Source organism: Micropterus salmoides, unplaced genomic scaffold (assembly GCF_014851395.1).
Source record: "Micropterus salmoides isolate LMB-PRFRI ecotype aquatic unplaced genomic scaffold, ASM1485139v1 Ms_hic_scaffold_10, whole genome shotgun sequence".
Classification (NCBI taxonomy): Eukaryota; Metazoa; Chordata; class Actinopteri; order Centrarchiformes; family Centrarchidae; genus Micropterus; species Micropterus salmoides.
Window position 1 is genome coordinate 27,813,606 of NW_024040041.1, and position 22,594 is coordinate 27,836,199.

The 22,594-nt window shown below is 39.5% G+C and overlaps 1 protein-coding gene across 6 annotated transcripts; it reads left to right on the forward strand.

The window, feature by feature from the left end:
• The first annotated feature begins 688 nt into the window (after window positions 1–688).
• Window positions 689–22,594, forward strand: med25 (mediator complex subunit 25). Of its 6 annotated transcripts, none has more exons than XM_038706383.1 (20): window positions 689–840; window positions 1,503–1,677; window positions 1,771–1,816; window positions 1,947–2,071; window positions 2,191–2,289; window positions 4,154–4,274; window positions 4,445–4,601; window positions 5,936–6,057; window positions 6,206–6,281; window positions 6,588–6,844; window positions 10,204–10,305; window positions 13,885–13,970; window positions 14,051–14,108; window positions 14,208–14,315; window positions 14,881–15,057; window positions 19,282–19,392; window positions 19,594–19,665; window positions 20,461–20,631; window positions 20,766–20,886; window positions 22,056–22,594. In XM_038706383.1, exons 2-20 carry the CDS (start codon window positions 1,532–1,534, stop codon window positions 22,157–22,159), a joined length of 2,259 nt encoding a protein of 752 aa, XP_038562311.1. In that variant the 5' UTR covers window positions 689–840; window positions 1,503–1,531; the 3' UTR covers window positions 22,160–22,594. The 6 variants fall into 6 exon arrangements, with proteins under 6 accessions (XP_038562311.1, XP_038562328.1, XP_038562335.1 ...); XM_038706400.1 differs by having other exon boundaries at window positions 19,285–19,392; XM_038706407.1 differs by having other exon boundaries at window positions 13,888–13,970.

The following is a 22,594-nucleotide window of genomic DNA, read 5'->3' on the forward strand; positions in this document are numbered from 1 at the left end:
ATCCCTGCTGAGGCAACACATATGTAGGCATGATTAAATCTTCCCTCCGCTTTTGTCATTTTCAAAGGGAGAGAACGGAAAACTTTTCCAAAAAGAAACTGCGTAAAGAAGTTGTTTAAGTTACTGATTGGGGCATGCAGATATTTGGGTCATTTCATAATCAGTAACTTGTTCTGTTTTTGTTGTTATTCTTTTTGGAAAATGCTAATTCGTTTCCTCTATATTTTAATTGCACTGCATATTTTCTTAAATTGCAAATAAACTTTTCTAAAGACATTTTCATTTAGTATTTAACTGCAAGCTATATTTCAGAACATTTTTAAACAAATCATGCTTTAAAAAGAGGTGGGAACAAAATCAGCCATTTCAAATAGTGGTGGCACATGTCCCCACCGTCCCCAGTGTAAATGACAGCTATGGTCCTAATGTGTTTTGTATATCTCAGGTATGCACTTTGAATTGCCTTGGTATTAAAAGGTGCTATAAACAAATGAGCTTGCCTTGCCTTTCTTGCGACATGAAAATAAATTGGTTGGATTGTAAGAATTTTTTTCAGTGCTTGGATCATAGATGTGTGCTGAAAATCCACCTTGAGTACCAAGGTTTGAACTGTGGGAGGCAGCACTCAACCCAGGAGCGTCTTGTCTGTACAAGAAGAAAAGACGAAGAAGAAGGCCGTTACGTCACAGTTTGTGGGCGGGTCGATGTGTCACTTCCGTCAAAACTACAACAAATGGTTATGCTAGCAATGCTGTGTAGTCAGCGCTAATTCAGGCTGATTTTATGTTATATTTGTGTTTAAGTGATCCCACAAGTGGACTGGCAGCCGTCTATAACCAGGTCAGTCTACATTAATTTCTATTTATTTGACGGCCGGCTAGTTAAGGTTATTTTCACTGTGTTAGCTTCAGTCGCACACTGACTGCCCAGCGTTAGCTAACACTTCATGAAAAGCTGAAGCTGCAGTTCAGGTGTTTTAGATGTGCAGCCAGCTTTCGTTTTCATGCCTTCCCCTCCCTTCGTAGTACAGACCTCGGGGCTATGAAATGAGGAAATAATATTTTATTTTGTTTTAGCAGTGCGATAATATTACCTCGTTAGGCAGGCCAGCCCCAGTGCACAGTAACTCCTCACACTCAGGTTCAGCAGAACTTGAAAGCACAAAACAGTGCTTATTTTAATAAAGCTTTTATAGTGGTTAATTATCTATCTTGCAAACCGGTGAATTGTGTTAAGTAAAAAGTTCTGCAAGGAACAAAAGCAAGAACGGATTACGACTTGTGTCTTTATCTTATTCTAGAGAATGGTACCTACAAATTTTAGTTTTGAGTATTGGGATGATTTTTTAAGTAGTGCTGCTCATCTGTTACTTTATACTGCAGTTAAAAACTTCAGACGTTCATCCCGTTGAAATGCTGGTAAAGTTTCTGAATCCTTTGTTTCTTGGAAAAATTCATCCAGTTAAAACACACTAATAATATATTTTCTGCTCTTCCGTGGAGGTCTCTCATTTAGACTTGAAAAAAATTGAATGGTGGCAGGTTCGACACTCATGGAGCCGTCACCAAAGCCTGGGGCCAACCAGGTGGCTGATGTGGTGTTTGTCATCGAAGGGACAGCAAACCTTGGACCTTACTTTGAATCTCTAAGGAAAAATTACATACTCCCAGCTATTGAGTAAGGACACTAAGACACTCCTCCTTTGCTAAGTCATTCCTTTATTTTTCATATAGGCATGTCTAAATGCCTGTTTTATTTTATTTACCGTAGATATTTCAATGGCGGACCCCCTGCAGAAACAGATTTTGGTGGAGATGTGAGTGTTCCCCCCTTATTTTCTTATTATTTCACTTTACATTCTTTATCGGTGGTTTCAAGAGATAATTACTTGGAAATGCATTTGTTAATTTTGCTAATATAGTTATGTGTTTCTTTTAATCTTCTAGTATGGAGGAACACAGTACGGTCTTGTGGTGTTCAACACAGTGGACTGTGCACCTGAGTCATATGTCCAGTGTCACGCACCAACCAGCTCTGCCTTTGAGTTTGTCTCGTGGATCGACAGTATCCAGTAAGTTGATCCAAAGTTGACATTTTTAGGGTTTCATATTGCCAAATTTTACATAGCAGGGAAAATGGGACAGTATGATTTAACAAATATTTAATGTTACCCTGTTTTTATCATCACAGGTTCATGGGAGGTGGAGCAGAAAGTTGTAGTCTAATTGCAGAGGGGCTCTCTGTGGCTTTGCAGCTCTTTGATGATTTTAAGAAGATGAGGGAGCAAATGTAAGGCAGTCTTTTAGTTTCACAATGCTCTCTAGGGATGGGGATCAAGACCTGGTTCTAAAAGGACCTGGTTCCAACATTTCTCAAAACCCGAAAATCAATAAGGTCCGAGCTTATCAATACTACTATTGAGACTAGCGGGTCTGTAATGTTATATCTCAAGCGTTAAATCTGATTTATCTTGAAACGCGATGGATAGGAAAACTAGTGTTTCTAATGATAGCACCGAAACGTGGTATTAAACGGGCATGGGACTGTTATCATCAGGCTGCAGACATACACTGGGCTCCTACATACATACATACATACATACATACATACACAGAGCCAGCAGAGAGAGACGTCGCGGTGGAGACGGTGAGGCTTAAGTTAGCTCCACACTAATCAAGTTGCCGACAGCTACTCTCGTTACTATAAGTACGTGCAATAATACCTTAGCGAGTAAAAAGACAATACTTTATCAATACACCTGTCTGTAAGGTAAACATGTAGATAGGGTTAATCAACGACGTAAGGTAGTAACAACGGGCCCCAGTGCAGGCTGTTGGGTTGTGATTGTCCCTTAGGCTACACAGTTAAGAAGCACATGCACACACACACTGCGTTTGTGTCTAGAAGGGATCCCTATATTGGAAAATTTGTGTGCCTTGTTTCCTCGTTTTGCACGGTTTAACAACTGATAAGATAAGATGCAGTAAATACCTAATTTAAAGCTCCTTAAATTGTTATCTTTCCATATTAACACATTAAATTAAACATTTCTCTTTTTGTGCATGTCTCTTTTTGTGCATGTCTCTTTTTGTGCATGTCTCTCCAACACATGCTGCTGCTGCAGCTGCATGTGTTGGCCAGTGCTTTATTGATGAGACTCAATACGTTTAACACTGGAAGAGGAGGAAGGTCTGATACAGACTGAGTTTTTTATTCTTTCACTCGTCACTCACTATTGTGATGTCAAATATTGAGTTTATATATAGTGACGTCGCTGTTGCAAACATCAATGTTGCTCCTCTAGAAACAACATTTAGCTGTATTTAAAATATTAAATTCTAATCCTAACCAGGCAGCTAATATGCACACTTGAATATATGTTTGTTTATCACAAGTCATATGTCATCTCAATATATAACAGTGTTATCGCACATTGAATATTTACCACATACCTTGCAGGTCTACCTCATGCCCATTGGGTCTGGTCTTACCAAATAACCATCACCAAATAATAGTAAAGTAACGATAGTGGTATCTATAAAGAATCGGATCATTAAGCAGTCTCAATAAGGGAATCAATATCAATAAAAATTAACGATCCCCATCCCTACTGCACACTGATTCCTTGGAATAGTTTACACATTTACAGTCGCTGCCTACCAATGGAGGGATCATTACTAAGCAATCTGTTGCCTTGTACCTATGTCCTGTTTGGTTATTAAAAAGTCATTAAAGTGAGCAGAGTAACAGAACCTGGTTAATGGACAAAATTGTTGTAATTTTTTCTTGATGAGGGCAAACTAGTGGGTCAGTGAGAGGTTTTCCTACTGTTTGATGTTGACCTACTAAGAGCAAGAAAACATACGCACATTGAGTGTCTCAATTGAAGCAGCTGTAAACAGATATACAGACTACACTTTGGCTTCTGTATCTGGCAACCACCAGAAATGAGTGATGAAGCCAATGCTGAAGTCTTTACCTGTAGTTCCTTTGAGCCCTTCATAATCTGGATCCAGTAAACTTTCACTGTATTAAAGTCTGTGGAAATATCCTCCAATTTTGAAAGAAAATCCATTCTCAATAAGTTAGCAACTCAATGGGTAATTCTAGTAGTGATGAAAATCTCAGCTTTCTCTCTTTCTATCTTTGCCAGAGGTCAAACCCACAAGGTGTGTGTGCTGCTGTGTAACTCTCCTCCATACCTGCTTCCTGCTGTGGAGAGTGTCAGCTACACCGGCTGCACAGCAGACAGCTTGGTCAAAATCATTAGAGATGTGAGTTATCACTGATATTGTCTCCATTAGGTACTTAATCATGTATGACAAACTTAATCGTGTCTTTATTCTATGAATGGGATAGTAATAGTGATATTTGTATTTATTTAATTGGTAAAAAGCAAATTGGATGTGTTACATTAGATATATTTAATTTTCATATTTCTTAGAGAGGAATTCACTTTTCTGTGGTGGCTCCGCGGAAACTGCCCGCTCTAAGGGCTTTATTTGAGCGGGCGTCTCCAGCAGGAGGAGTGGTTGAACCCCATCCAGACTACAGTCAGGACCCCTTCCATATGGTCCTTGTCAGAGGCATCTCGCTTCAAGGTGAGAAACATAATTTTACACCTTGTTTGTGTTGCGGCCTCTGCTCTCAGATTGTCCAAATCAATTGAAATGTCTTCTGAAGACAATTGCACCAGACTGTAAGGATATTTTTAGCACTATTTATTGCATGATGTAATGTAATGGCCTCCAGTGTTAATTTGTATCAGTAAGCAGGGGTTTTTTTTGTGGTTCACAGGTTAAGCGTTTAATTCCTTCATTAACGCCGTTAAAGATAAACCCTGTCATTAAGCTGCTGTTAGCCGTTTCAGAACCCAGATCGTATGTAGTGAAAACACTCATAGTCTGTCTTTACTAATCTCTATCAAAATGCCCCAAATAACTTTGGTTTTACTGGATGCTACTTGCTAAGCATCATACATCAGATGAAGTTAGCAAGTAGCTAGTGCAGAAAGTTGATTGTCTACCAGCTAAAGATGTAAAGTTTTATCAGGAGTGAGAGGAGAACCAATCACAGCTAACAGTGGAATATCTATTAGACTTGCATCCTGTCTAAATGACAGCTAATGTTGCTCTGTGTCCGCTGGTTGTGTTAATAGACAACTGCTTGCCAGCAGTTAAGCCATAACACCTTTTTTAGGAGATACTATGGTAAAACTGTATCTCCAGCTTGTGGTGGCCAAAACAATCAATCTGTGCAGCTTTAATAATAGAAATTACTTCCCTCATTACGTGACTTAAATAATTTTTACATTATGCAGGTCTCTTAAAGGTAAAATGTGCAAATTGTCTGTATGACCTATGTTTTATATAGGTATATAATAATTAATCTTAACTTACATTATGGAGATGGAGGCAAGCAAACACACAGCATTGTTCATAATGAAGAATAATTTATTTGTAGCAACATGTAGAATAGTGCTGTCTAGTTACGTAGTTCCCCAGTTGTAGCAGCTGCATTCTTGTAAGCTTCTTATCTCCAGACACACTTTTGATAGGATGTTACACTACATTTTTTATATTCGTCAGAGCTGTGAAAGACGAGAGTAAAGCTGGCATTAATGTTGTTATCTCTTTCCATGCATGTTTTTTTTTTATTTTTTTTATCTGCTCTTTTCATTCAGTTGCTAAATTTACCTTTTTATTATCTGTTTTCTCTGAGTTTCCTCTTCTACCAGCAGCAGACTTTCCTCCAAGCTTCAGTCTGGTTTTATTTTTATTTCATTTTGGCCAGATTCCTATAAAAACATCCTCTCTAATATGGTTGTTTGATTCTAGTTGGTAATTTCACATTGTCTTAATTGCTGCTGGAGATATTAAAACTTTCACACAATTCAGACCTGTGTAAAAACTCTACGCTCACTGTCTGTCTCCAGTTTCTTCAGGTGGAGGACCTGGGCCGCTCAAACCTGTGCTCCCTCCTCAGCCCCTGACTGCCAGTCAGCCTCTTGGTGGAGCTTCACAGCCCCCTCCACCCATTAACCCAAACTCTTATCAGGTAATGGGCAAGCAGCCACATAGTGCAAGGCTGCCTGGAGACTCATTCCTGCCGCCTGCTTTTGGCTCAGTTTCAGACAGTGGTGTTTATGTTCCTTACCTAAAACGTTTTACCCAGCATTGTCTTCCTTTAATCTGCTTGCTGACAGAATACGCCCCCAATGACTCCTGCTCAGGTGGCTGCACAGATGGCGGTGGATGCAGCCAACAACCAGAAGAGTCGCTGTGAGTTACCAGTGGACTCTGAGCCTTTGTCAACAATTTATGTTAGCTGAGCTTTTACAGTAGTTGCGGTGTCTCTAAAATACTGTATGCATTTTACAGTAAAGCTGTATTTTCGCATGATGGTATATTTACTAGATGCTCTCTCCTAGAGTGCATAATAACTGGATCTTTTAGATTAGTAAAAAGTAATCAAAATAAGTGTTACGATCAGAATAGATTGTTTTTGCACATTGGTCAGTAATGGCCCTGTTCTATGTATGAATTTGTGTGTTCTTATTCTTGTTGTGTTCCCTCTTCCTCCTCCAGTCCCAGGAATGGGCAATCAAGGTCCTCCCTTCTCTGGTCAGCCAACCATCCCATCAGTCCCTGGGGTGAAGCTCAGTCAGCCCAGCATATCAACAGTCACCACAGCAACACAGCCCATGATGCCACAGCAACCAGTTGCTCCCAATCCCCAAGTCCCACCCCCAGGACAGCCTGTACCCAATCAGCAGACACAGGTGCCGCCTCAGCAGCAAACCACGGCCAATCAACCCACAGTGCCTTCAGCACAACCCAACATGGTAAGTCTATTATGTGTTTTCTTGCCAAGAGTTAGATGAGCAGATCGATGCCACTGTTGTATCGGCTAAGTAAATATATAAGGCCAGCAGCTGATTAGCTTAGCTTAGCACAAAGACTAGAAACAGGGGGAAACAGCTAGCTTGTCCAAAGGTAACAATATCTACCTACGGGTACCTCTAAAGCTCACAAATGAACACAATATATTTTGTTTGTTTAAACCTTAGAACAGTCCTAACAACCAAAGTATAAAAAACAACAAGTTGTGGTTTTATGAGGGTTATGTTAGCGGAGAGTCACTGTGCCTGGCTAAGAAATAGTCTGGTGCTCCCTGTTAAACCATATTTGTTGTTTTTTACACTTTGGTTTCTTTACAGATTAAATAATAGTAAATCTCTGAACAAGCAATTGGGAGAAATAATGCTAATGTTTCTTGTAGTACAATAACATTACAATAACAACAAGATAAAACATGTTAATTAGTAAGCTTTAGAGCTGCCGGTAAGCACATTTTGTTACCTTTGGAGAGGGACAGGTTAGCTGTTTCCCCCTGCCTGCTTCCAGTCTTTGTGCTAAGCTAAGCTATCTCCTAAATTTAGCTTCATATTTAATGGAAACATATGAGAGTGGAACCAATTTTCTTATCTAACACTCGTCCATCGGCGATGGCTGTCAGACATCAGGATGTTGAGCAGGTATTGTGATTGTAAAACCCCGCCCCCCCGGCAAAAGAATAAATCTAAAAATGTTCACATAATATTGACGTGTGAAAGCAGGTTCACACCTTCCTTGGAATTCCCACAGTCAGAAACACAAACACACAAGAAGCCTACACCTCAGGTAAACACACCGGCTTGCCCCGCCTCTCTCTGCTGGCCCCCCATGTCTGCTCCACTTTCTCCATCAGCAGTACGTTCTATAAAGTCGCGTAAAAGACACAGAACTCACCTTTTTGCCATATTTTTCCACCTGCAATCTGTTATAACGGCAGCAGGTGAGACGCTTTTTGTGCTTGTTTATAACGCAGCCTATCAACAACAACTAAAACCAACATCTGCACCCTGTGTGTTCAATGCTGCTTTACCTGGTCTGTGCCTGTAAAATATCAACCGTGTCTTATAACGTCATAGGCTACCAAGTTTTTAACCGAGTTAAGTCTGTGTGAGTAAACACATGCACATAAGATGACCACTACCCCGCGTTCGCGCCTTCGATGTCATCGTCCATCCCGATGTTTCAATGTAGACATCGCCCAACCCTAATATATGTTTAGATAAGCACTGCAAGGAAGTGTGTTTCAATATCAGAATTTCCTCTCGGGGATCAATAAAGTATTTGTGATTCTGATTTTACAGGTAATTCTGATTCAGAATATCCAACATGCATGTTTTGCTGCCTTGTCAAGAAAACAAAACATACTGGTTTGTAAAACACAGTAGAAGCACAAGGCAGAACTTCAGGTTATAGGAAGCTTTGGATTATGTATTCCTGTAGTGGAAAAGACCTATTGTTGAACTCTGGCATCTCTTTACTACATTCTAACGTTGCAAAATTACTAGTTGTCTTGAGGGGGCGCTATAGTTACAGTTCAAAATTCCAACCAAGGTTTATTTTCAACTCTTTCACTGTAAATTGAAAGTACACTAAATTTTCTCCACATATTCATCTTGTCTTGTCATAAATATTGTCAACAGCCATCAATTGACACCATATTAAAGTTTAAATATTTTTTAATCCCACACAAGGGGTTTTCACTTATTTACTGTGCTCTAGTATAGGTAACTGCATCATTTATCTACCATCAACATTGAACTACCTGCAGAGTCAGACAAACACTCTTAACGGTGGTCTGCTGATAAAAGATGAGTGATTATCTGACCGACCACAGAGTATACAACAATGTTATGCACTGCCTGACCAATGACCACGTCAAGTCAAATTTACTCCTAGAGCACATTTAAAGGGCTTTATAGTGAAATGTAAAGTAATATTATTATTATTATTATTATTATTATTAAAACAAATATAAATGGCTAAATAATTGTACCAGACCAAATTGAAACTAATTAATAATAATAATCCTTATTTTATTTGTAATTAAGAGGACTCTAAAACTTTAAAAGTGGATCTGAGAGTGAGGGGCACCGTGGTCTACAGTCTGGGAGCAGCAATGGAGAAAGCTTGATCACCTTTGGATTTTGATAGTAGTAGTAGTAGTTTGATAATGCGGAGTAACTGATCAGAGGATCTGACGGTCTGGATTTAGAATATAGGTCAAAAAGATCAGAGATCTAGGTTTGTGCCAAACCATGCAACGAAATAAAATGCATTATCTGTATTTTACTGGCAACCAGTGGAGGGAGGCTAGTACACGGTAGATATGATCTCTCTCCTTGGTACCAGTGCGTTTTGTACTACAGTAGCTGCAGGCGAGCTAGAGAAAACTGACTGACTCACACATAAAGATAATTGCAGTAGTCTAAGTGTGAGGTAATAAAAGCATGTAAGACAATCTCCAAAAGACAGAAAAGGTTTTATTTTTGCTTTTGATGTAATGTGATCAAAGCTACTCCCAGTAACAACTTTAATTTGTCAAAAACAACAACTTTTAGGAAACATGGGTTGTTGCAGTATAAGGCATTTTGGATAACTTGTCTCTTATTGGTGACTGGATCCTTTAATGTGAAATCCTTGCTGTTAACGCTGTTAGCTGTTAACCGAGTTGTATTTCATTATGCTTGTTGTAAGTTCTTCACAGGCAACATTCTGTAGAGTTTAAATAACTCACAGCACTCAGCTGAAGAGTTGATTTGCTATTCTCGCCCCCTTGTAAACATTATCAATGTTTAAATCATATTGATATTTTCAAATGTAAGTGGTCCTTCTGAAGTTAGAAATCAGAGAACCAGGACTTTAATCTGTGATGCCGTAGTGCCAGCAGCCTAGAGCTGAGTTTGCAGAATAACACACTGTCTGAGGCCTAATATAAAAATGAATTTTATATGTTAGTACTATCACATCAAAACCAGACAATGCTCCCTTTTCCCTAGAAAATCATGTTGGGTACAGTCAGTGTTGTTTTTTTCTCTTTTCAGTTCCTTCATTAATTTTTCTCTCTAGTAGTACGGCACACTTGTGAATCTTTATATAGATTAAATTGTCTAAAATTAACCAAATCTAATATTTAATGACGTTACACTTTAATCAGGTCTACAGAATTGCATGTTTTATATTGTAAACTTAAAAAAAAAATGATTTAGTCCTTTGAATTGACAAGTACAGTTATATTTCTGACCAGAAAAGGTTCTGGTGTGGTCTTTCACACTACATGTAACCCCCTCCTCTTCTGTTTTCTTGACAGCCTGGTGTATCTGTTGCTCAAGGCAACGCAAATCAACTTGGACAGCCGCAAGGTGTGGCCAATAAGATTGTAGCATGGACTGGTGTTCTCGAGTGGCAAGAGGTAATACTCAGTACAAAATCTGATTTTGATGCAGAGTGGTTAACTTCAGTCCTCCAGTTTCAGGAGACAGAAGTCAGGAAAGAATAGTTTTTAGTTTTGGGGAAATGTACTTATTTTACTATCTTGTGAAGAGTTAGATGAGAAGATTCATACCACTCTCATGTCTATATAAAAAACAACAGGCTACAACCAGCAGCCAGTTAGCTTAGGTTTTCATAAAGACTGGAAACACGGAGAAACGACTAGCCTAATTTGGCCCAAAGGAAACAAAATCTGCATATGAGCACTTCTAAAGTTCCCACATATTATTAACATGTTATGTCCTGTTTGTTTAAGAAACATTCAAAACCAAAGTTCCCCCTTTTTCCAGTCTATAAGCTAAGCTATGCTGAATGGCTGCTGTTTCCAGTTTTATATTTACTGGACAGATTTGAGAGTGTTATTGATCTAATTCTCAGCAAGAATGAAAATAATTTTCTGATATCCCAGTTGTAAATCAGTCTGTATTAGACAACTGGAACAAAAACCGGCACTACCTGAAAACTGGAGTTGTGATCATCACCACTGTCTAGGACCTATCACTGTGGTAAGTCTTAATAACCACCTGACATTGATTATTGTACAGAATGATTAATTGCACATCATTTCACTGTCCCACTGCTATTGGTTTAGCTCAAGGTTGAATCGATTTAGTTTACAGTTGCAGTGCTGAGCCAGGAAAATGGATGTTAATGGCTTTTATGCGACAATCATGAGGCCTTCAAGTGGTTGTGTTTGGTGGACAGACTTGGATCAATCGCTGCTATTGACTATAGTCTCATCATCCCCCTTCTGTTTATCAAAATTATTTAAATCAGTTAAATGGACAGGAATAAGAGTGGGAAGCTCGGGAAACTCTTAAGTCTTGTCTGTAAGCATGTATAGCTGCAAACAACCTGATTGGACAGATTAGGAGCATAAAACATTGCTTTTAATCTGCTTCAGAGTAATCTGTATTGTTGAGGAAATTACACTACAAATACTAAAACTCATTTGAAGAAATAGTTGTTGACAAAAACTCAAGAGGGATGTCAACACACTTGGCAGGGGCTTTCTCTGAGTAAAGTGTTATCAATATGTTGTGTTCTGTATGGCTGAATTTGTCAGCAGCAAGAATTAACTAACGTTTACTCTGCCAGTAATTTAATGTAGATGTAGATAGAAATTAGGATTGTGTTATTGTCCACATTTTAGGCTCCCTTTCATTCCTGCTTTCGCAAGCCCTGGAAATAAATAAGACATCTTCCTGCAGAGAGAGCACAGTACAATATGTGTGTAATGGACAGCACAGGGACTACAGTAGGCCTGACTAATATGTGATTGATTGATCATCGATCCTTTATTGATCCCCTGAAGATGAAGAGTGCTGGCCGGTTTCCTCAGTGGGATTGCTGTATTGATGCACTTACAAAGTTGTTCTTTCTCTCTTTAATTCTTGACATTTTGTCAAGGAACAGATTATCTGCAGGTCTTTAAAAGTCCATCCATCTACCCTTTTTTTTAAATTGCTTGTCCTGATTGGGGTCACAGTAGCAAAAGGGTGAACAGGGCAGCCCACATCTCCAACTACTCCCATATCATGGGTCTTCCCAGGTGTCTCCAGCAGTTGTTCTTTCCCGCATTCCAAAAAGAGATGGTTAGAAGGCATCCTTAGCTGAACCTCAACTTCATTTTAACTTAATTGTCACATAGACTGAGACTACCCACTACTAAATCAGACTACTTGACCCTCCTCACACGGGACCTCCTTCACCTTTACTGAGCAATCAAGCTTATTCCTTGTAGAGATTCATGATGTCAGATTTGCAGGTGCTGTTCCTCATCCAGACAGCTCTGATGAACATTCAATGTCACGGTCAGACACCCCCAAAAGGACGACATTATCCACAAATAGCAGAGATGCTACTCAAATGTCACTAGTCCTTAGCAGCACCTTGGTATCCTGCCCATGAATATGACAAACAACAAAGGTGACTGAGCACACACCCTTGCTGAAGTCCAGTTCTCTCATTGGACATGCTTTAGTCAATACTAACAGCAGTTTCTGAGGTATTGCGCAGAATAAAGAGCAGCCATAATCCTACAAAGCAGCTTACTAGGATGCTGTTAGGCCACAGCGTAATGTAAACAATCACAATAATAGTTCTCTGATTTATCTGTTTTTTCTCTGAAATATTCTGCCATTCTTAAGCTGTTTTACTGTTTTAAATCCTGGTAGGATTGGAGACTAGAGTTACAGTAACTAACTCTGGGAATGAAGAGTACAAAATGAACCTTTCCTTCATTACTTTCTACAGTAAAACTGTGCCCATCATAACTTCCACCTCCTGTCAATCCTATTGAACACACAAGCACAGCTGCTCCCTCTATTAGAAACAATGGGTTTGATCTGTGCAATGTTAAATTTGCACTTTTGATGTGAAAGCCCTGGTAGAATGTGAACACAGCTCTCGCCAGGAGTGTGATATTTACCCATCACTACAGTGCCTCTGCAGTTACAAGAAAAAAGGAAAGGAAACACATTTTTTTGTCCATTTTTTAATTAGTTGTGAAAGAATAAAAACTAAGTTACCTGGTGTTTCCTTTCCAGCATATTGATGTATGCTTTCTCTGGGACTGCTGGCTGTAAGGCAGATGGAACGCATTGTTAGATAGATAGATAGCTTTATTGTCACACATGCACAAGTACACAGTGAATTAAGACAAGACAACAAAGACAATAATTTTTAATCCAATTTAGGTTGATTCGGTAACATTTATCCGGCTGTTACCTTTTTTAAAGTAAATAAAAGAGATGTGAATTATCTACATATTTAAGTGTGTTTAAAGCAGTAGTTTTTATTGTTACCTTGCAGTGACTGAGCCTCATGTCCACTATCAACTCAAAGGGGTCCTGTGGAGTTTTCTCCACAAACAAAATGTTTGTGTTTGTGTTACTCCCCAAAATGCATTCGGTATAACGTGTCTTAACAAACGTGTTTGTGCATTTCGTTTGTCATAAAACATTAGCAAAGTATTTTATATCCTGTCAACATCCATGTTTCTGTCTTCATGTCTTCTTCTTCTTCACTGCCTTTGCTGGCACATTGCAGCATATGTGCGTATCATATATGTGCATGCATGTGTTTTCTTGTGCACATAGAAAAAGAGCGAGTGCTATGAGAGGTCTAAAACTTCATAGGGAACCTTTTATGCAGAACAAGCTCAGTAAAACAATATGCAAACATATTTTTCATGCCATCATGAATTTTCTTAATAAATACAATCAGGATTTATCTTTCATTTTCTGTTGTCCTTGTGCTTGTACTATTAGAAAAAAATATAACTTACCTGTGTGAATTGAAAGTATGGTGGTTCTGACAGCTTTGTTTTCTTATTTTGGTTTGATCAAAGGGTCAGTATTTTAAAGATCTTAAAATCCCACAGGACAACTGTAAAGTAATATTTGCCACTTGCTCATCCAGGTGTTCTTCAGGCTCACTTTCAGACTTTCCTTCTCTTTTTGTGTCCCTCCTTTCTCTCTGTATTAATCCCTGTCAGAAGCCTAAAGCATCGTCTATGGATTCAGCCACCAAACTGACGCGTTCTCTGCCATGTCAAGTGCATCTTAACCAAGGGGAAAATCTGTGAGTAGCCAATCAAACACTATGAACGGGTTGGTTGTTTCGTGCGCACAGTTCAACGCTGCCATTGTGTCTCTAAACAGAAGCACAGACCAGTGGCCACAGAAGCTCATCATGCAGCTGATTCCACAGCAGCTACTGGTGAGACGTTTTTTTTGGGGCTTTTGTTTTAGTGTTGTTTGCAGCAGCAACTTGTTTATGAATGATGCCTGACTAAGTCCTCTCTTGCTCTTCATGTAGACAACGTTAGGTCACCTCTTCAGAAACTCTCGAATGGTTCAGTTTCTGTTCACCAACAAAGACGTGGAGTCGCTAAAAGGCCTGTACCGCATTATGGCCAGTGGTTTTGTAAGTTTTCAAGCACTTTACCTCTTCCTCAGCCCTAAAATATGTGTTCTCTCCATATCCCCAATCTTTTCCATCATTCAGTATATCTCAATACATTTTCCATGAGTTGGACCGAACATGAAGCAGTGTTGCAGTGTTGTGGTTAAGACTCTAGAGGGGGTTCCAGGCCACGCAGTTAGTCACTTTCAAACCAGATAATATCATTTTAAACATGCTTTGCCATTAGATCAGACAAAAAATGTTTAATGTTCCAGAAGGGTAGCATAATAATGGGGTTTTTGTCAGTGTGGTGCATTGTTAATCAGGTAATACCATTGAGAAATAGCAGACGCATTAATAGTACTCAGTCCAGCTGAGCTGTGTGCCTCTCTGCCTGAATTTGATTTACGGCCCAGGGAAAGCACACTATGAATTAAGTTAATACCATTTTACATTCAATTTATAAAACCGATATGTTTGATTGGGCAAAGGAGCTCAGGGATAGGTTATGTCCCCAAGCCAGAGCCCATCCCATAATTACAGTCCCAAGTCAAAGTCTTGATCTTCCCTGTGACCCTCCCTACAGGCCGGCTGCGTCCACTTCCCCCACACTACTTCACCCTGTGAAGTGCGGGTGCTGATGCTGCTCTACTCATCCAAGAAGAGAATATTCATGGGCCTCATCCCCAATGACCAAAGCGGCTTTGTCAATGGCATCCGGCAAGTCATCACCAACCACAAGCAGGTCCAGCAGCACAGAGCGGTGAGTGGTAATATGAGGGGGAAGAAGTGGAGTTGGTGGGAAGAGAGGAAGGTTTCAGAGTGGAGTGGGGAGACCAAACGGAGGTGATAATGAGGAGGCATTATAGAGAAGCACCGGGGAATTGAGGTGCATTGTTTACAGCATTAGGTTGCATTGTTATTGACATTTCGTTTAGCGAGCCCAGTATCTTCACTGCAGCCACTAACGTCTCTCACTGTAGTAAAGGCTAATGGGGCTAGCATTAGCTAAAGTCTTACTGCAACATTAGCTGACTGTTGCACCTCCACCTCATTATCTTTGCTTAAGGGAGGGAAATGCAAGGTGCACTACGTTTATGTTATTTTGAATTGGTTGGATCCTCACCAACATTGTCTCTTCAACACTGTGTTACTGTGTCACGTTATTGTTTATGGTAAACATAGTGTGTTAATATGCATTTAGAGCTTTACAGTTTTTTTCTTTATGCACTCAATTGTCCACTTTATTAGGTACAGCTGTACAATCGAATGAATCCATTGCCATAAAGTCTACATCTAAGATACCTAATAATGATTGTTTTTTGGTCAATGACTCTACTTTGATGACAAATAATAATACCTAAAACAATTTTAAAGCTTACATTAGTAATTGTTTTTAATTAATATAATGAATGCATCAGTATGGTGAGACACAAGAAATTACACATTTACTGAGGTATGAGACACTTTCCATACTCTGCTAGTGGGAAATGTTGTCTCTGAGCAAGACACTTAACCCCTAGTTGCTCCAGAGACGTGCGATCTCTGACATATATAGCATTTGTAAGTCACTTTGGATAAAAGCGTCAGCTAAATGAATAAATGTAAAATGTCACTTTGGCTTCTGGAAAACTGTGATTGCCTTTTTTCACAATTTTCTTACATTTATAAACCAAACACTAATCAGCAGATACAATCAGTAATGAAAGTAATTGTTAGTTACAAGCCTAGTCCTAGTACACCTGTCTTTTCACACTAGTGTCATCTTTGCTATAATTTGAAAATATGAAATATAGTTAGGTTGGTGATGGAGCAGTGGATAAGACACATGCCTTTGGTGTGAGAGACCTGTGTTCAATTCCCCACTATGACACATCCACCAATATCCCCACTTAACCCCTAGCTGCTTCAAAGGTGTGCTACCTCTGATATATATAGCCATTGTAAGTCGCTTTGGATAAAAGCGTCAGCTAAATGAATAAATGTAATTTAATGGAAAGTTGTGAGATTCCGCTAGAAACACAGCACGTCTGTACTTTACATGAGACACTCTGTAGGACGAGTGATGGCGTAGCAGTGGTGTGTGCGAACCTTTTAAGAATAGGATAAGGAAATCTAGAGACAAGACCCCCTCTTCCAACCACTCTGGTAAAGATAGACAAGCTCTTGTCGCTGGGTTTATTACAGGTCACAAACACTGCTGCCTTGTTCACATGACATGGAAATTTCACTTTCCGTCTCTGCTCGTCTTCAACCCTGGAGACAGGGTGATTTAAAATGTGTCCTCTGGATTAGCCGTCTTTTCCATCACGGTGCTCCACTCCAGCTTATTGCATCCAGCGACGAGGGATGCTGCAGAGCTCTGAAACAATGCAGCATCCAGTCACAGAGAAGCAGCATGTCTCCATTTAAAAATGAAGACTGTTGTCAGGTTTTCATGAGTTAGATTACATTTCTCCTCGCAGTATGCTCTCATCAGCGGTGATGGTGCTTGTTTGCTCAACCTACTAATTTTATGTCTTTGCAAAAGCATGTCAGCCATATATGTAACTTGAAGACGTCTGTGTATGAGCATCAGGGCATTTAGAGAAGGCAGAAGACATGAAATTGTAATGAAGTATTTTTTTTTCCCCCTACGTCTTGTGTATCATCACATATTCAGTGCTGCATTGCTAATAGGGTAGCGCTACAGCAATCTTAACATAATTAAAATTTCAATCTGTACCAGTAGTTAAGGTTTCTCTGTGCAAAGCCCTTGAGTGGCATTCTTCGGGAACGAGACTGCAGTTTGTTCGGTTTACAGAAAGACAAAATTGAATATTCCTCCATAAAAAGCGGTGCAGGTCCTAAATCCTGATCCAGGACTTTACAGGTTACTGGGTTAAAGACAGGTGATAAATCAAAGACGGAAGAATAGAGAAGGAGGCAGCTGTTCTGTCTTGTTTTTTTTGAGCTCCCTCAAAAGAACTAGAGGTGTGTGTTGTGCTGTTATTGTTGGTCAGAAAACACACTGTGCATTAGAGCAACCCTGGATGATTTGTTCAGATTCAGCAAGATAGATGAGTGAAGGTGGGGTTTTTTTTCCATCACACTCTTTTTTTTTTTTTTTTTCCCTGAGTCTGTAGTTAATAATTTGTGCTTAGAGGAGAGATGAAACACCCTTCATTCCTCCTTGTCTCTCACTCAGTGTAGAAACACACAAGCCACCACAGCACCTGCAGAGCACAGCAAACTCCGGAGCACTGCTGACAGTTTCAAATTTTGCTTTTTAAGCAGTTATCAGTCTCATATTGCAATTTTTCTGTCTTCTCTGATTCCTTTACAGTAGACTACTGTGAAATTAAGTCGGTGTATGTTCAGAGTTTAAAGTGTTATAATATATTTCTAATTAATCAGAACCTACCTTACAGGTATGTTTCCAGAATCCGTTGTCAGGGAAAGCAACAGCAGCAGGTTGCTTCCTTTCTCTTTACTCTGCGTTTTAATTCCGGATGGATATTGTATATGACACTTTTTCACTCCAGACTTTGCTTACGGCTTTAGTCATCAAGCTTCAGTTTGTTTAAAACCGTGGAATTCAAAATAGCAAACACCTCAGCAGGTGGTGCTTGAAGCTAAATCTCCGCTGGTGTATCATCATATCCATGCTTGTTTTTGCTTTCCATCTGCACACTCATGAACAAAGAGAGTGAATATTTGGTTTCAGCCCAACACTCTCAAAGTTGTTAACACAGTAAACATCCATTACATGCAGAAAATATGTTGACTGAAAATATAGATTATGGATTCATTTTGACAAAACAAAAATATTCAAACATCCCACATTGTAGAATTCTACAACAACCTTCTTAAAATAGGTATGACTTTTTAAGACAGGATAAGGATAGGCTCACATTTTTCCAGGCTATCTTATAATGAAATATTACATTTGCATTGAAAGGGTCATGTGTAAGTGATGTGGGTCCATGGTTCAGAAAAACGGAGCAGTTGGTACTAAAAAGACTTTAACTAAGACACCCATTTCATTTATTGATCTCATATTAGCCTCAGCTAAACTTGAGATAACATTATTTCCACAAAACGAGGCCAGTAAGAGGAAAAACAATTACAGTGACCTGTACCAGAGCAGTATTAATTAATTTATGAGATCAGTACAGTATGAATATGGGCACATTTACACAAATACATACATTTACATACACAGAACAGTGATCACAGATTAAGAAAAAACTATTACATTCAAAGTGCTTTAGAAAAACGCCTTGTAACTCATTCCGCTTGTGAGGAGCATTGTATTTAAAACCAGTTCAAAGTTCTGTTTGAACATGCAGCATAGATTTAGTTAAAATATGTAATATAATATCATAATGACTGGATTTAGGCGCGATCTGAGAGCAGATTTAGTTTGGCTGTTTTTACAGTGTAGCTTTATAGATAAATAATATACAGTGCAGCTCCCTTCTGTCGGCTAAATAGGACCGTCATACCTTTTCTTACAGTTCATGTGCAGTGCACTGGGATACAGAGTTAAGGTGGAGTGAGGCATGCAATCATGCATAAACTATCACTGTAATCAAGTGCAGACAGAATGGTAGATTAAACACTGGTCTTCTGACAAGCAGAAAAATAACATGATTTGTTTCTGCAGTGTAATCTGATTTTTATTAGCTAGTAAGGTGTTCCATATGGGTCTCAAAAGGTTAACCTTGATTCTATACCCTAATTTGACTGTTGTGGTGCTCTTACATAAAGCGGTTAGCCACCTTTAGTCCTGAACCTGAACACAAGGAAGCGAGAGGACAAAGTGTGTTTTCATACTGGCCTACTCTAAGAGGCTAGTGAGTATATAGGTGAAGCAGAGCAGTCCTGGAGAAGAGTGTGCTCGCAGAGTCCATAAATAAAGGTTATAAAATGTTCTTTTGTTCCATGTGACACTGTTGGAAAAATATACTTACTGCTGTTTTACCTTCTCGCTGCTTCTATGCAGCAGTTGGGCGGTGCAGGTCCGATGCAGCCTGGTCAGGTTGCCCCCAACCCGAATTTCCTCAACAGACCCCCTGGCCCCATTCCCGTCTCCCATGGCAACGTCCAGCAGCAGGTAAATTAACCCACTCTCTGGTGGCATGTCGGCCTGTGTCTGTGCACCAGTTCCTCCCACACCGCCTGTTGTTGACACCTTTACTGGCCTGGTGCCTGCTGATTTCTGCATGCCTTATTGGTAACCCACTGTCCTCCTTTTTGTTTCACACTTTCACCATTCTCCCCAAACCTCCTTCTCTCTGGTCTGTCCCATGTCCAGTCTGTGGTGGTGGGCATGCCCCCTGTTAGTCAGGTCTCTATGATGGAGGAGCAGCAGAGACAGAACAACATGGTGAGACTTGCAGTAGCCCTTTAACATACGAGCAACATCTGTTCAGGGTGTCCACAGGTACTCAATTGATATTTGAAGGGTCTAAAGTATTATGTTATCAATCAGTTGTTGGTTTTATCTTTTTCTGTTGTGCAAAAGTTGAACCCCATAGATTAGAAGTGTACATTTTGTACAACACAATGTCCAATTTATCTGTCCTTATTTTTATCTTGCATATATATATTTCTGTGTCACAAATAGGAATCCTGTGTTACACAAGTATGAAAACACAATCAAAAGCAGACACTGTCACTCCCATCCCACTGCTCAGCATCAGGCTGTTGGACAGCATATTTCATATCAGCATGTGTTGACTTTGCCGGTCCCTGTTGAATGTTCCTCTTGTAGCATGCCTATGAGGGGGGGGGGAAACAACACATTTCATTGCTAACATGCATGAATACATTTGTGTATTTTATTGAATAGGAACTGTTTGCATTGAGCATAAGGTAATGCACACAAGACCAACTGTAAGGATAGGCCTGTAAAACTGTTATCTTTTATTTTTATCCTCAAAGGCTGCATTAATGCCATGTAAAACATCAAAATCACTTTTAAAAATTCTCTGACATTGAACAACCACTTACTTTTTGACCCTGTAGTCAGTCATTAAACACATGGAAGTTACCACAAGTGTGAAAAAGTTGATTACAAGTAACCAAAATCTACAGGAATTTTAAATTTTGGTATCTTGATTGGTTGTTTTTTAAGTTCATACCTGTAGTGCAGTGTAAGACATCTTAAACTTTCCTTTAGATGTCAATGAGAGCAGCTGGACCAGCCAACCAACAGCCGCCTGTTAGCGGTGCGCCTCCCAACCAGGTTGTACAGAGCGGACAACCCCCGCCCCAGGGTCCCATTCTACGCCTTTCAAACCCAGGAGCCAACCCACAGCTTCGCAGTCTTCTTCTCAGCCAACAGCAGCCAGTAAGAGTGCAACAAATGGCTGAGTGAATCATCCTGTAGTGAATGTCTCATCTGTTATCAAGTGACTGTAACTGCTCATCTGTAAGAGTTTTTTCAGAGGTTAACGTGGCTCTTCTGTCTCTGTGTCTTCACAGCAGGGTGGTGTGTCTCACATGCCAGGCATGATGTCTCACCAGGGTTTAGGCCAGCAGTTGGTCCATCCGGCACCAGGAGGGGGGGCTCAAATGCAGGGCCAGTGGAGGCAGCCCTTAGCAGGTCAGCAGGCACCCCCACAAAGGTGGAATGAGTTATTATATTGGTCTGGAAAGGGTAGTAAGGTTGATATCTACATAAGAGTATAAATTCAAAAATAAAAAATGTTATAGGAGATGTCCTTTTTAACTATAGCAGCTGGCATCCAAAGTTAACTACAGAAAGACCATAAAGAGTAATTCTAGTTTAAGTTCTTTTTATCCCATTTACAATACCACATGCCTTTACTACAGACCATTTCCCAAAGCATACTTTTATTTATTTTTTACAAATTTTAAATGTGTTTTTTCCAGTTTCACGTGCAGCCATCTGTATCTAACAAAAATCAAGTTGCAGAGACTTGCTTGAGTTAGATATTCCACCCCAGTGTGCATGCTGTCCAAATTTATATTTGTCAAACTTACTTTATTTTTGTGCACATTGATTGAAAAAGTTTGCAGAACTTCTGGTGCATTTATTGATTTTAAACCAAAACTTTGAAGATTTCCATTGCTAAAAGAATCATTTTCTTTTGATAGCCAGACCATGGTCCCATTCAGACAAACACAAGGTGCAATGAAGATGAGTTACAACCAGTAGGAGTGCAGATTGGTTTTCCCAGACCCCTTGTCAGTCATTGAGTGCCCTTTGTGTTTTGACAGGTCATTCACACTGCATCGCCTAAATAAACTAAACTAAATAATGTATTATAGCTCTTTTTTACTCTGCTCTCTGCAACAAGAAGTCCCGGATGTCTGAGCATTGAGGCGGTGCATTCATGCACGACGTAAACATTTCAAATCACTGTACACAACAGTAAAGTACCTTGATGTTTACCAATAACAATTAAATTTGTGTCTCTAAGTTGACTTTCCAAACAAAATGAATGTAAACCGATGCTTCATAGGAGTTATAAAAAACATGCTTGACACAGTATGGTATGATTTAGAAACCAGTGTGTAGCAATAGTCCTTTAAACTCCAGAAATCATTGTACTGTGTTTGTTTAATTGAAGGCAACACCTAAAAATACTTCAATTACTAGAGTCTAGTGTCTCTTAGTTTTCACGATACGATACTACTTTGAAATTTTACTTTTTTCATCAGTATTAATTCTGAAAAAGTAAAGAGAGTGCCTCTAAATTTGTCTTTCTCTCTCTCCTCCCTCCTCTTACCTACCAACCCTGTGTGCAGGTCAGATCCTGATGTCTGGAGGTCAGAGAGGCGCTGTACCCCAACCTGGGATGCCCCAAGTCTCCAGTGTTATGGAGGATGAAATCCTCATGGACCTTATCTGATCTGAGCGTTATGGACTCAATGTGCTTTTTAGTTGAATCTTGGCAGCCATTTGCCAATTTGGACACGTACATCTGCTCTGTTGCTTTATTGCTACAAATGTTCAATATAATTAAAGAACAAATCATGAGTACTTTTTTTTTACAGGACTGAGCAGCTGAACTTAATTAGGGGCAGACAATGCCAGCATTAGTTTTTCATGTAAATGGTCAAACAGACAACACGTTAATCCATGCAACACACTGGATGAAGCCAAACCAGTGGAAACAGTCAATTATGTTATTCTTCTGGAATCTCTACGTTTTACATTTTATCATTGAAATCTGAAATAATGTTATTATTTTCCTTTTTCATTGAGATTTTACTTTTGTCTGTTAGTTTCCTTTTATAGTTGTTTATGAAGATAAAATAAACTTAAAGAGGATAGATGAAATGAA